The sequence below is a fragment of the Phalaenopsis equestris genome, unplaced genomic scaffold, assembly GCF_001263595.1.
Source record: "Phalaenopsis equestris unplaced genomic scaffold, ASM126359v1 Scaffold000297, whole genome shotgun sequence".
NCBI lineage: Eukaryota > Viridiplantae > Streptophyta > Magnoliopsida > Asparagales > Orchidaceae > Phalaenopsis > Phalaenopsis equestris.
In genome coordinates this window covers 1321679-1336188 of record NW_018164739.1, presented here as the reverse complement: position 1 = coordinate 1336188, position 14510 = coordinate 1321679, and the positions used below count along the sequence as shown (strand labels likewise).

The 14510-nt window shown below is 32.9% G+C and overlaps 1 protein-coding gene across 1 annotated transcript in view; it reads right to left on the bottom strand.

The window, feature by feature from the left end:
* The window catches only part of LOC110025273 (protein SGT1 homolog), a 36587-nt gene continuing 22077 nt past the window's right edge, over positions 1-14510 (bottom strand). Inside the window, 7 exon segments of the mRNA XM_020725669.1 lie at positions 1-370; positions 731-835; positions 945-1027; positions 8958-9096; positions 9846-9911; positions 9995-10091; positions 11539-11695. Of these exon segments, the coding sequence (XP_020581328.1) occupies positions 269-370; positions 731-835; positions 945-1027; positions 8958-9096; positions 9846-9911; positions 9995-10091; positions 11539-11695 (749 nt within the window). The 3' untranslated portion in view covers positions 1-268.

Genomic DNA, 14510 nt, shown 5'->3' with positions numbered 1-14510 from the left:
TGTAAGAACAAGATAAACATATAAATACAGCAAAACACAGCTAAAGCTTCAACAGCATGATCAAAAGCTGCGACTTGACATCTGCACAAATGGAATTAAAGAGCAAATTTTTTCAAGTTTTTCAGAAAATTTTATAGAAAAAACCCTGAAGATTCTCAAAAACTGACTAGGAAAAAGCACACTAACAATGCACGGCCTAGACTTCAGGTGGGATCACACAGCGGCTTCAAATGGCGGCTAACAAACACACATAATTCTCGAATTCTTTCTACCACTTCTTAAACTCCATACTGTCAGGTGGGCTTCCATCCACTTTCTTAGCACCAACGTCTTTCCAATTTGTAGACAACACTGTCCCATTTGATTCAGTCTATATTCACAAAGCAACGAAATTAGTTTCAATTGATTGTAGCCAGTTTTGTTCACTAATATAAATATACAAATTTTCTAGTCAGTTTATATAGATTGTGTGCTCACATTCATACATTTATGTACACATTGCAGCAGATGCATATTTTCTAATTTATAAGAATGATTGTCAGGTAAATTTTATGTTTGTGATCATGTCCTGCTTGATTAATTAATGAGTTAAATGCTTGCATAAATTTAACGTGTTTGCCTTAAAGAGTGAAACCAAATAACACTTCAAGCTCGCACAAAATTTTGAGCACCAGCTTCAATTTCATAAAAATGGAATCTAGGAGTAGTTGTGGTTTGAAAAGAATCTTACAAAAGATTTATTCATTGCTCGTCGCATGTCTTCATCTGCATTCTGATATATATCACGGAAAAGTTTGCCCAATGCAGCATCGCCATCTAATTTTTCATCCTTCTCCTGAGAGATCATGTAAAATTATTCAGTGGAAGTACTCGGCAAGCAGATTTGAGTTTGAAGGGAAAAAGAATAAATATATAAAAATGATGGGAACAATTAATATGCATACCTCCTTTTTAACCTCAGCTTCAAGCTTATCCCATTCAACTTTCTTTTTGGAAGAGGGATAGGAAGGTTTCTGGTTCTTAATTTCTGCAGATTCAAAGCCAGATATTGAGAGCTTTAGCACCTTCCTTGTAAAACCAAAGATAAAATATAGGAACAAACATTATAAACCGTATCTCCAAGATTAATGTGAAAATGAAACTAGACTAAAATATCAGATAAAGAGCCCCATACACTTCAACCAAATCAAATGTTTTAGCTGAATTCTATAACAAGTCATTGCAAGCCCAACATGCACAAGAGCTGCATTTATGAAGCTTACAGCGAGAAAAACTAGCTCATAAATATCATTTTTTACCTACACAAAGTGCAAATAAATATATAACTTCAAAGGCATGCGTCATATGCTTGGGATTTGGGTCACATTCACAGATAATGACTAAAAGAGACCACACTTTTTAAAAGAAATCAATAGAATTTTGCTACGAATTATTATAGAACAAAAAAAGAACATGCATGTTTTAATGAAAAAAGTGCAAGTTGGATCCTGAATTGTTTGCATCCTCACACGACGAGAAAGGTTTGAGATTCAAGGGAATTAAGACGACTGGAACAAACCACCTTGAGAACTAAAATTAGAGTGAAGAGAGGAAATAATTAGTCCTATTGAAAAGAGAGCCACCTCCCGATTTATAGATTTGGATCGGCCCTAGGGAATGTTACATAATTGGCTTACATGGGAAATGAAAATTGTATTTGGATATCTAGCTCATTATGCGACCAAGTTCCGCTGAATATTAGGCAATCAATGGGGTCATATGCTCGTTTGCCGAATTCAACTGTCGATTGACTCATTGAGCTACAACATGATGACCTAGCTTGCCGAGTTGACTCAGAGAACTGTTCTGACAGGCTGGCCTCACAGTTTGACACGTCGAACGGGCTTAATTGAATAGGTTCGGTGAGTTGGTCAGCTAAGCTGGTCCATTGTAGCTGGGACTGCCAAGCTCACCTACTTGGCTGGAAAGATATCCACGTGTTGGATGTGATCCCTTGTACTTTGAATAACGAATTATGCTATACAGTGCGGACAAACATTGAACAAAGCTGACGGTCAAAGATTTAGCACAGACAATTCATTTAAAATGCTTACTTAAGTGAATGCATTCTGTTAACTTCAGTAAAACTACATAAGAAAAACAATTAAGATTTATGCATTCTGATGGGCAGATATGCCAGGAAAACAAAATGATAAAAAAAAGAGGAAATACTTGCTCAAATAAATCTGAGGTTAACAAAAGAAAATACTCACTGAAATTGGTATCTAGCATTGATAATATAAGAGCCTCAAAATGGCCAGGCAGTGCTTTGAATGCTCACAACTAAGGGTGTCAAAATTAACCCGACACGCTAACTCGACCCGATCCTGACTCAAAAAATAAGGGTTCGGGTTGAGGTTAGGAATTTCAACTTGTTGAATTTTTCAAGATTGGTTCTCGTTTATCTGCAACCAAGAAATTAACCCACTAACCCAAAATTGAGTCGAAATTCACCCGCCAACTTGAAATTAACGTGAGATTGACTCCTCGAAATTGACCCTAATAGCAATTATGCCTTATTCTAAACAAGTTCCACAGTTCGGGTCAGTGAAATTGGCATAAGCATTGATAATATAAGAGCATCAAAATGGCTAGGCAGTGCTATAAATGCTCACAACTAGGGGTGTCAAAAATTAACCCGACATGTAGGTTAAGAATTTCAAAGCATTTAATTTTTCAGGCTTTGTTCAAGTTGACATGCCAAAAAGAAATTAACCCATTAACCCGAAATTGAGTCGAAATTCACTCACTAACTTGAAATTAATGTGAGATTGACTCCTTGAAATCAACCCAAAAAGCTACTATGCCTTCTCCTGAATAGGTTACACGGTTAGGGTCAGTGGGTTGAAGGGGTATTGTGTTCGACTTGGACTTTCTAACTCCTTTAATTCGATTTAGATCAATTTCAGGTTGGATCCAAACCTGACCAGTGAACCCGATTTGACATCACTGCTTACAACTAGAGCAGATCATATAATCATGCTAAAGATCGGTATTAAACCATTCAATCTATATATCAAGCAAATCTAGGCTTGACAATAGGTTTGCTTTCTCCAATGTCAATTAGAGAAAATTCTAGCCAAGGACAACTCATTTCATAACTAGTTCAATTTTGACTGCATCTCAATCTTTTATAAGATGCTCTTATTCTTAACCTACAAACAAGTACCAACTTATATATCAGCATTTGTGTAGAGATGAACTATTCTTTTAGAGGTAGTTTTGTTTGTTGAAGAAGCATAATAAAATGAATGTAGGAGTTTTTAGAATTTAGTTGTTTAGATGGATTAAAAAAAAATGCAAATTTGTTAATATAATGGAATTTACCCTTTAGATCATTTTTAATGTATTTGAATTCACACGATTTGGCTAAATTCCAAATATTTTGCATGCATAAAACTTTGACCACTGCATGTGGTCCTCACCATCCCGTTGTTAGCCATTGCCACCACTTGACACCACTTTGCCACCACCTATGCCGCCAACGTCGAGTCTTACACTAAATTTATTTTACTTAAAACCAAGCACAAAAAATGATATCATGCATCTATTTTATACTGAACCAAATTAACGCAAAGTTTTATTTTAGTTTGTCTTGGAATATGTGTTTCAGTTTGTTGTTGTCTCTATGTTTTAGGAAGACATACTTGTAATAAGGAGAGTCTAGCCTCTATAAATAGGGGATATTTTGTGTAGGATGAGGATGAATAGCATTTTGATTGGTTGTAAGAATCTTTCAAATATCCTTCCAGGTGATGATCAGCCATCTTTATTTTAATTTATGCATTTTTATTTCCCTTCTCTGGGACTCTCGATCCAGGTTTCATTCTTTTGCTGAATTTAAAAAATAAGGATTTCTGTTTTTACCTTGTTTTCACTATCATCTTGGTATCAGAGCACGGTTCTTGCACATCTTTTATCTTTCTTCTCCAAGTTCTTGAACATTTTATTCTTTTTTTCTTTCCATTTATTTTCGAATTCTCTGGATTTCTGTCGAGATTTTTCTGAACATGGTGGTTGCAAGAACTGCCTTATGGTTTTGTGTTTCCTGGGTTTGTAGTCTAGGTTTCCACGGTTTTGCAGTCTAGGTTTGTTGAATTATGCGGAGATTCCCTATTATTGTTGGAATTCTTTGTCATTGAGCCGTGGGTTTCCTTTGTACAACTGTGAAATGTTGATAGTCCTCCATCATGGGCTTCTTGATTCCAACTCTCGTCCAGAAATTTCCGGAAATTTCAAACATTTAGTAGTCCCTGCATTTGTTTGTGGTTCTTTCTGCTCTCAATCATGTCACCAAGGAGTAGCAATGTCCGTCCCGAGATTTGGTTGTGGAAGAATTCTAGCAAGAAAATTGTCGTCCACAAATAAGATCGGTGTTCCTTGAATAGCGATATCTGGAAGAACGTCAATATGAATCCCGAAATGAGGTGGTTGGCAAGTAAGAAGATAACTCATTCCATGAAGACGCATCTAATGGTGAAGAACAACATCTACGTACCTTGAGGCGTGAAAATCAACAAAAACCTCCAGATTTTTGAATTAAAATTGACCTCCCTGATTTTGAAAAAAATTTGGATCCCGAAGAATTTGTCAATTGGTCACACAACAAGCCTTCTAAGTGGGGTTGGCTAGATGAATCCTTTTTCTCCATTGTGTCCTATTGAGTGTCAAATTTTCATTTAATTCTAATATATTAAGATAATTTTTTATACAATAAGCCCAAATCTTTTTAGGTCTATCTCTACCTTTCAGAACATAAGTTGAACCTAAAACATCTACACTCCTAACTAAATCATCAGATGGTTGACGTTTAATGTGACTAAACCATCTAAGGCGACATTCTCTAGTCTCATTTGCAACTAGAGTTACACAAACCTTTCACGGATAGATTCGTTTCACATTTTGTCTTTAAGTGTCATGCTACTCATTCACCTAAGCATTCTCATCTTAGCAACACGTTTTACGCTTCTCTTTTAAAGGCCAACATTATGCACCATAAAGTATTGCATGTCTCACCACTCTTTTATAAAATTGGTGGTGATTAAATTAAAGAACGCCTCACTTTGGTGGAAAATTTTGAAGAGGTTTCGACAAAGAGAGGAAAGATCCAATATCACATTGTGAACCAAAACAAAAAAAGAAGTGCAACGGAAATCCTTACCTGATCTTTAGCAACAAGAAATCTTCATCCAACTTCATAACTTTCATCAACAAGAGTTATATGTGGAGTAATATACTGTTGAATGGGAACATTTGGGGCTAAAGTGAAATCTTTCCGAACCCAAGGAGCATACTATTGCATGATTTTTGGGTGGTCTACGACCATCTATTGCTAATGTAGTTTAACTCTAACCGTTTTGGACATTACAAGATGTAATAAACCTGGCAGCGAAGGTTCAAAAGCAGCGAAAATTGGCTAGGAACACTCCAATACGCATTCCAACCAATGATTTGGGCAATTCCAACAAATTAGCCCACTTCCAAACACAACTGGTGATAGGTTGGTTGATTTCATGACTTATGAATATAGTAAGTTTGTATTATTTATCAGCAAATATATGTAAATGTTTCATAAAAGAGAATGCATGATATTGAAGAATGAAATAGCTTATATATGAAAGTTTGTATGTGCATGTTCGGTGGAGGAGTTCACCACTATGGTATAGGCAGAAAACGTCAATGTACCCGCGTGCGTAGAGGTTTTTCGAACGCATCAGACAATTGTGATAATTAGGAACCGTTGTGCCGATGAGATAATATCGGCCAGGGGAGAGTAGACTAGAGTTTACCTCCTCATACAATTATGATGTTTATATTACTAACCGCTGTGCCGATTAGATAATCTCAACCAGGGGAAGATAAGAGTCTTTCCACCTTAAGCAATTGCGATGTGTAGACTGCTAACCACCATGCCGACGGAAACCGATAGGGTGATATCGACCAAAGGTGTTGAGTTATTTTGACAGCGGTACTCAAAGAAGACAGATTTATATGTAAATATTATGGAGTAAAAGTAATGTTAAAGTTAATACATATAAAAATACAGTGTCTTCATTTAGAAAAGGTCATTGATGCATGCATTTGTATGTTCAAAGATTTCATATAAAATATTAACATAAATAAAAAACTTCTTAGAGAGATATAAAAGACCAATATGAATATTGATTTTTTTCCCTTGTATTACTGTAATTTAGAAGTAGGATTATTTCTGGATCATATTCAGATAATTCATTATATTGTTTTAACATTCTTCAGGTTTTTAAGTTTTTTATTAAGATGAGCAAAAGATGATCAAATGTGTATAGAAAACGAGAAAAAAAACCCGAAAGGTAAAAATTTTTACCTGTTAAGTTTAATTATTTTTTAGTGGCTCCTTAATTTATTATTTAAATATTAAACTGTTAATAATAGAAATAGAATAGTAGAAGAAGTCCATATATTGGAATGGTGCCCAAGTGGTGATCAGTCATCTTTATTTCAATTTATGCATTTTATTTCCCCTCTTTGGGATTCTCGGTCCAGGATTTTTTTCTTTTTTGAATTTAGAAACTACAAATTTTTGTTTTTACCTTTGTTTCCCGTATCACATTCTTCTATAAAATATTTCAAATATATTACATTTATTTTACACAATATTTTAAGTATTATAAATATAAATTACTTAACGTCAAATGGCCACTTAGAAAAATACCTTCACGCATCATCCATCATTCAAATTTTTGAACCTCTGAAATGCAATAATACAATTATAAGCATATTCATGAGTGCATGTATACATGCGGTCATGCTTACAAACATATTTCAATCCGATATCGAGTAGACTGAAATTGATCTTCACACTCCTTGATTCAAGTTCGATTCAAGCTAGACCTGGCTCATTAAGCGGCTAGTCGAGTCTTATCAGAACTTGATCCCAATAAGAAAAATGATTCAATTTTCAAGCAATCCTTAATCTTGGAGTTAAATTCACAGCTTATAGCTATGCTTGCCTTCATGGATTGCATTTGAGCACAAAATGATACATTAAAATGCTACATAAGAGACTACAAATCAATAAAAGAAGTTTATCACCTCCACCTTACAACTACCGTTTCTCTCTTCCGCTGATGGGTCAAAAGCTAATTATGTTAAGCTTTTTTGTCTTTTGGTGAATTCACATCAAATCAAAGGGGAAAGATCGTGGGAGAAGGAAGCAATGACAAGCAATCTTCTAAGAGCTCTTTTGGTTACTTATTTTAGAAAATAATGATTTGTTTTCACTAATGTTAAATGTGAAATAAAATCATCAATTTTAGTGGTTTTGAAAGCGGTGGCAGATTTAAGAATCTAATTTAGTTGCTAAATAGGTCCAGCCATTGAAGGAATTTAATAAATTCACAATTCTCAAAACAAATTATTAACTTAGATGAACCAAAATGAGCTCTAAGAGAAAAAGAAATACGAACGAAAAAGAGTCATCTCACATAGAACAAAAACTATACCCTCTAGTTTACTCTTCTAGTTTAAACATTTCATTGATCATAGCTCTCTTTTGCATATAATAATAAGAAGCATAAAACCCATCCCTCCAACCTCTTCTTTAAATGCATTGGTCAACTAATTTTGCAAGAAAAAATCAATCTTGTTTTGATCACTCAAGCTATATAAAACCTTTAGTCATGTAGCTTTCCCATTGCTTTTACCAACAATGTACCCTTGAAACAGACTTTCTTTCTCAAACCTACAATTTATTTTGAATACTGTTTTAACCCTCACTCTCAAGATAAATTGAACACATTGCATTAATTCATTCATATTAAATGCCTTATAAACTATGTTGCACGGATACTGCACGGACACAGAGACACGGACACGACATAACACCGACACAAGACACGTCTATTATTGAAAATATAGGACACAAGCACTCGCCAGATAAACCATAATAATAAAAATTATTAAAATATATGCAAAAAATAAATGAGCAAAATATTAAGAATAATACAAACGAGAAAATAAGAAATATAATAACACTAACTTCTAAAAACTAAGAGCTCTTTTGATATCACATTTGCTTCATGTTTTAGTTAAAATATTTTTTATCTATTTTATTTATATCTTAAAAAATAAATTAAATTGAATTTAAAAATAATCAAAATATATAAAATTAAGCATATATTGTTTTATATTATATCAAAATTTAAGTCCTCTTAATCAATTATTCATTAAAAAAAACGCCCAGACTTCTTTAGCCCCGAATTCTTATGTATTTACATCTGTAACACCTAAATTTTGATTTTTCTTTTATGCCACCCAAATCCTTCATATCACATAAAATATAACACTATTTTCAATTGTAAAAAAATGTGAATACACATTTTCATATATAAGTAAGGTAGCATATATGTAAAAATTAAAATTTATGTTGGATATGTAAATACATAAAATTGATTGATATGTATTTATATTTTTCTTAAATTTTACATAAAAATATATATATTTTTAATTATAATCATAAAAATATTTTTTAGAAAGTTTTAATTCATTAATTTAGAACACTTGTCATGTGTGTCATGTGTGTGTCCCGCGCATGTCCTGTTTGTCCTCTTTTTTTACTATTATTTAAATCAGACACTTTTATATCGTGTACAACATGTGTCGGATCCGTGTATGTGTCCAACAATGCACAGTTATTTAATTATAAGTATATGTGCAACATAGTTTATACATATGCAAAACATTTTAACTTAACATGCGTACCTAGTTATAGAGACTATATCCTAAAAACAGAATCATTAAGCTTTTACATTGCATGCTTACATAAAAAACATGTAATCGATGGAACATTGTCGGGCACACAAAATTCTCTAAACTATGAAAAAGATAACAACAAATATTAATAATAATAATATACCTGATGAAGCACAAATTGGAAATACCTGATTGAACAATAATCTTTTGAAGAAGCGCTTTATCCTTATTGTACTCCAAGGTTGGCCATGAGACAGCTTCAGCTTTTGCAAGACGGATCTCAACTTTGGTTTGCAAAACAAAATATTTACATTTTTCTGGAATAATCTGATAAAGTAACCATTAAATTGGAAAACACGCTCAAAAAAGTGAACTTTGCCACGGGAAAAAAAGATAATATTCTATGAATAAAAGCAATTTCTCAAGAAAAGTGTGGTGTTTCTGTGGCGGATTGTGGGTCATTATATTTGCTTGTTTCAAGAAAGGGGATATTCAGAAAAACAATGTATGTGAACAGGTATGCAAAGGATAAACAATTCCTGGTTATAATATATGCAATTTATCTTTAAAGGACGGCGCGTGAGAATATACCAAAACTCCTACAGAATTATAGCTTCTTATGAATTACTAGTGTCATACAAAAAACATTTAAATGACTGTACAAAATGAAAGAGGCTCAAACCGTTTATATAGCACCCGTTAAAATTTGAGTCTAGCACAACAGTTCATATGGATGCAAAATAATTACGATAAGCATTTTGAACTTGACGATTTCAGCTGAAAAGCATTATTCAAATGATGATTTTGCAGGCTTTATAATACTGCAAAGAATTAATCTATTAACCAAACTGATAGAATCAATAAATAATTTTGCTCAACAAATATTCATTGCAGAATTGAAATCCCGATGTCGAAATACAACCTTGACTAAAAAAACGTACGATGTCGAAATGCATTTTTGAATGACCAATGAAAACGAATCAATTAAAACCATCAGCTTAGTAATATGCTGAGTATCCAAAGGAAGAAAAATGGAATAGAAAAGTAATCATAAATAACTTAAGGATGACTCATACCTTTCCAAATAGGCGAGGTTGAAAAAGGAACGAGTCTTCACCAGGTATATCTATTGAAACGTTCAACTGAAAACATTGCAAATGTCTCAAATCTTATGAATCATGGCAGTGTGTGAAAAATATGCATAAGACTCTGTAAATAGACATACAATTTGTTCTCCAAATTCAATATGCACATTTTGTGGTGGGATGCCCTTTGCAAAAATAGTCAAAACTAATTCCGTCAAGGTATTGTAATAATCATGCCTGTACTTTATATAAAAAAAAATTAACAGTTAAAAATTACGCCATAGCGATAAAAATAATTATCATCATTAGCCCCATCCCAACTATTTGGGGTTGGCTACTGCATCATATTTTACAACAGGAAAAAAAAATCATTAATTGCAACAACAGCTCCTGAAAGAGGCAGGAGAACGAATACAAAAATGTCTTTCTAATCATTGGTTACATCACTAATATTAAAGCAGCAGCAAAACGTAGAGAAAAAAAACCATGAAAAATATTACAATCTCAAAAAGCATAGCATTGCATGTGCAGGTCAGAACATGTTCCTTCGGTAACAACTCCTAATTGCTACAAGCAAACTTTTTATGCTACCCTTGTAATCTTTAGTCTGAATTAAATCACATTTCATTCTTCCTAATGGGCCTGATCTTTTCTGTTCCATCAACCTCATCCTTTCCCTTCAATTCACAGACTTCAACACAAGAAACTTTGAGGGAAAAAATACTATCTCAAAAGCATGAGCTTTTGCATTGTGTGTGCCGCCATGAACTTTTCCAGATAACATGCATTATATCTATATTCATGGTTTTTATAATCTTCAATTCTGCATTAGGTTACACTCCACTATTCATTATGGGCAAAGCCAAACTCACAGTTTGCCTTCTCAAAATACTAACAATTCATCCTAGACAAAGAAAAATAAAAATATTTACTAATATAAAGTTTCTTGAAACTATGCAGAGGAAATATCTAGATAGTCCATCTCCTTTCCAACTTTCTATCTTTATAATTACCTATTTAGAAAATTATATCACTTTAAAAAAACAAAAGAAAACTAAGCTTAACCACATTTCCACCATGTTGGAGAACTTCGTCAGGAATTTTAAGAGAGATTTCATTGAAGCACATTACTTATTTCCAGTAGATATGTGGAGTGAACAAGAAATTGGAAATCAACATCCTAGATCATTCATTGAAATGAATATTCTAAGCAGCGGTAGTAGTGTGGTACAAAAAAACGTCAGGATAACATAATAGCACTATATATATCCTTTCCGGATTTTTACAGAAATTAGACGCATACAAAGAATTATATCTATAGCAAGAAATGAAAAAAAAAATACAGAACTAATATAGCTAATAAGAAAAGGGAAAATTAGACATGCACCACATAATTCTTATTGTTTTAACTATCTAACACCTTCAAGATTTACTTAAATTTATCATAGTTTGGTGCTATAAACCTATGCATAAAAAGTTGCATTTGACTTTTTAAAAATTAGTAAAGATATATTTGATGTGATGTTCAAGATTTGAGTTCTATGAATGTAAATATTAAAGTTTAAGCGTTAGATTAAAAAAAAGCTGTGTTAGATATGTAAAAACATAAGAATTGTGTGGTATGTATATAAATGCCCCTCAAAAAGAGATTTAGTACTCCCAGTATTACATGACATTTAAGTACCTGAATTTTGGTTTGCTTTGAATTGAGGCCTGAGGGTGGTGGCCTACATCCTGTGTGGACTGGCCATTAATCACACTCTCAACATTAACATCTGAAGTTGATGAAGAACTCTGGGAGGAAATAGGCAATGTCGCTTTTGAGATATCTTTAGTTTCCTCTGCGAATATGAATGGAGAGCAAACTATATAATTATAAAACCAATGGTAATAGTCACCAGACAATTTATGAAACATATACTATCATTCAGTAGATCGGGGAATACAAGAACATTAAGCTATTTAACATAAGATCAGCAGCAAATGATACAATAATTTTATCCACAAATATTAAACTTAAAGCAGTTCCAGGTTCAAACAATGGCTTAACGAAACACAGGAAGCAATTGACGTGTGAGAGAAAACAGTACATGTTAATGAGATCAATCAGCATAAACTCTAACAATAAGAAATAAAAGTATACTAGACAGTTGAAGGATATCAAATATCAAAGAATAACATGATTTTCATGACAAAAGGCAATGGAAAGTTCAACGTAATGCAAAACCCACACAAAATTGAAGATTAATGAAAAAACAATACTTCAAAGAATAATGTCCTCTTCAATTCGCAAATTCTGACCATCACATGATTAAAATAGCATTGCTAAAACAGTATATACTAACCTTTCAAAATTTAACTGCTCAATGGTAGTAAGACTCCATAGTTATAGCCCTTACAACAAGTAGACAAAATTTAATCCATGACATGCTCTTCAAGGTAAAGGACAAACAAAAAAGTTGTGCATAAACGACAACCCAACAGCTAAAGGGCAAGTATCTCGATAAGTAGCTGAGGGAGGAAATAGGCAAATGATGGATGACAACAGATAAGAACTCCAAACTATCTAAAATAAGCATGTCAAACTAATGCAAGTGAATTTTAATTAACATACGATTCACGCAAAAAAAAAAAAAAAAAACACCAGAAAAATGAGCAGAAACGTTGGCAGAAATGCATTTGAACTGTTTGGAAACATAAAAAAAAAATTTATAAATCAGTTTTGCATTCTAATATGGAAGTAAGGATATTGGAGAAGTCACCACAAGATAAGATTTCAGTATTAATAGGCCAAATAAATTTATACATTTTACATCGATATTCACAAGTAATAACAAATATATATTCAAATATAACAGTGCTTGTCAAGCATTATCGAAGTAATCAAGAAAATAAAGATGCCTCAATTATATTGTCAAAGGAAATCTTTGAAGAATTCAAATACTATCTACCATTTTCCAATATTTCCTTATAATGATATTTTAAACTTTTTTATGATGTTGGTCGTTGAGTATTTTCATGCTTACAAAATCATTTAACTAGTTAAATTGATAATAAGCAAATAACTATCAGCATTATAATTAGTTGTCACCAAATATTTATCCTATAATGTCCATCTCAAAGGACAACTTCTTCCACAGGTAATAAGATTACTCTGCGTGAAACCTTACAAAATGTAACTGCCTCCGGCAATGAAGATTAATCAAAGCAAAAGGACTATTATTTATTTAGTAATAGCAGTTCCAGTCTAGGCTAAGGAGTTTTCCAGTTCTTGATCAAGTAATTGACTGTAGATATTAGGGATGCTCCTCAGGTAGATTTAGATGTCAGGAAAAAAAAAAGACAAGTATAGCATAGAAACAATTTGAAATTGAAAACTTTAAAGACAATAACGGAAAAATAGTTGAGGTGTGGTGAGGTAAGCGTTGTTGCAAGTCATCTTCAGAAGTCTGGCACAACTTTAGATTTTAGTGGGCACAACAACCTTTGATTCAGCTTGAAAAGAAACCCTTTTTTTTTTTTTAATGGAGAAGTTTCATAAGTTGGAAGACTGAAGATGTATATACAATCTATTTAAGTATCGGTTACATAAAATTCTCATAAGTTAAGTCATATATTACATATTTTATAATAATTGCAGGGCTGTTATCTCCACTTGTTGGGCGTCCATATCATTTAATCTATCTAATTTGCTTATAAAGCGATATTTTCCTCATCTGAATTCAAGAGTCTAACTATGTAAGAGTACTTGTTTGAACTTTAAGACTATTGCTCAGTTATTGCTTCAATAACTCATTCCACTTGCAGTTCTTAGAGAGTTGAATGCACCTCCTCGAAGCAAGTTATTATTTATTGTAGACCTGTTAGTGATTCTACAAATTCAGTTTTATGTGATTTTGAAAATTTTCATGAATTTGATTATGCAACCTAGAAGCCTGAACTAGGTGTTTACCAGAGTGAGCATGATGTGAAATTGCCATAAATTAAGTTTTATGATGTTCCATATCCTAAAAATGGCCAAGGATATCCTCATTGTTCCAATAATCGTTGTGGATTAAAAGTCAAGCTTTATTAGAGGTTAACATATGCTGGAAGCTACTAAAGTTCCCTTTAACCAAAACAATTAATGTGGATTTGTGCACTTCAAAATAAAATTCATGTTGAGTTTCAGTCTCTTGAAATGTAAATAATACTTCTCTTAGTTATTCTTTATTATTTTCATTCTTGCAAACTATAACTAAAATTGATGGTCACTATAAAGTTTTTCTTGGTTGAATATCAAGATATTCTATTAGAGGACGAGCTTACAAGTATAATACTGGATGAAACAATCTATTCCACAAGAGGGTTGTTGAGTTTGTTTCATTGAAGATATTTCATTGATGTTGTTACTTTCCTAATAAGATAGTGTAATGCCTCGTTTTCAGTGCTCCATCAAGATTTCTGATACAGGAGTTAAACCAAACCACGACGCAAAATAAAATTTTATCACTGACTTGAAATAAAGTTACAATGAAGACTCAACAGAAAGAAAGACAACACAAAGCTACAGTGTAAATCAAATGATCACAAATAATGACTCAACGAAGAAGACACAACAACTAACGAGGAGGGAGTCCGGAGAGTGCGAGGTCGGCAGCTACGATGAAGGCCGAA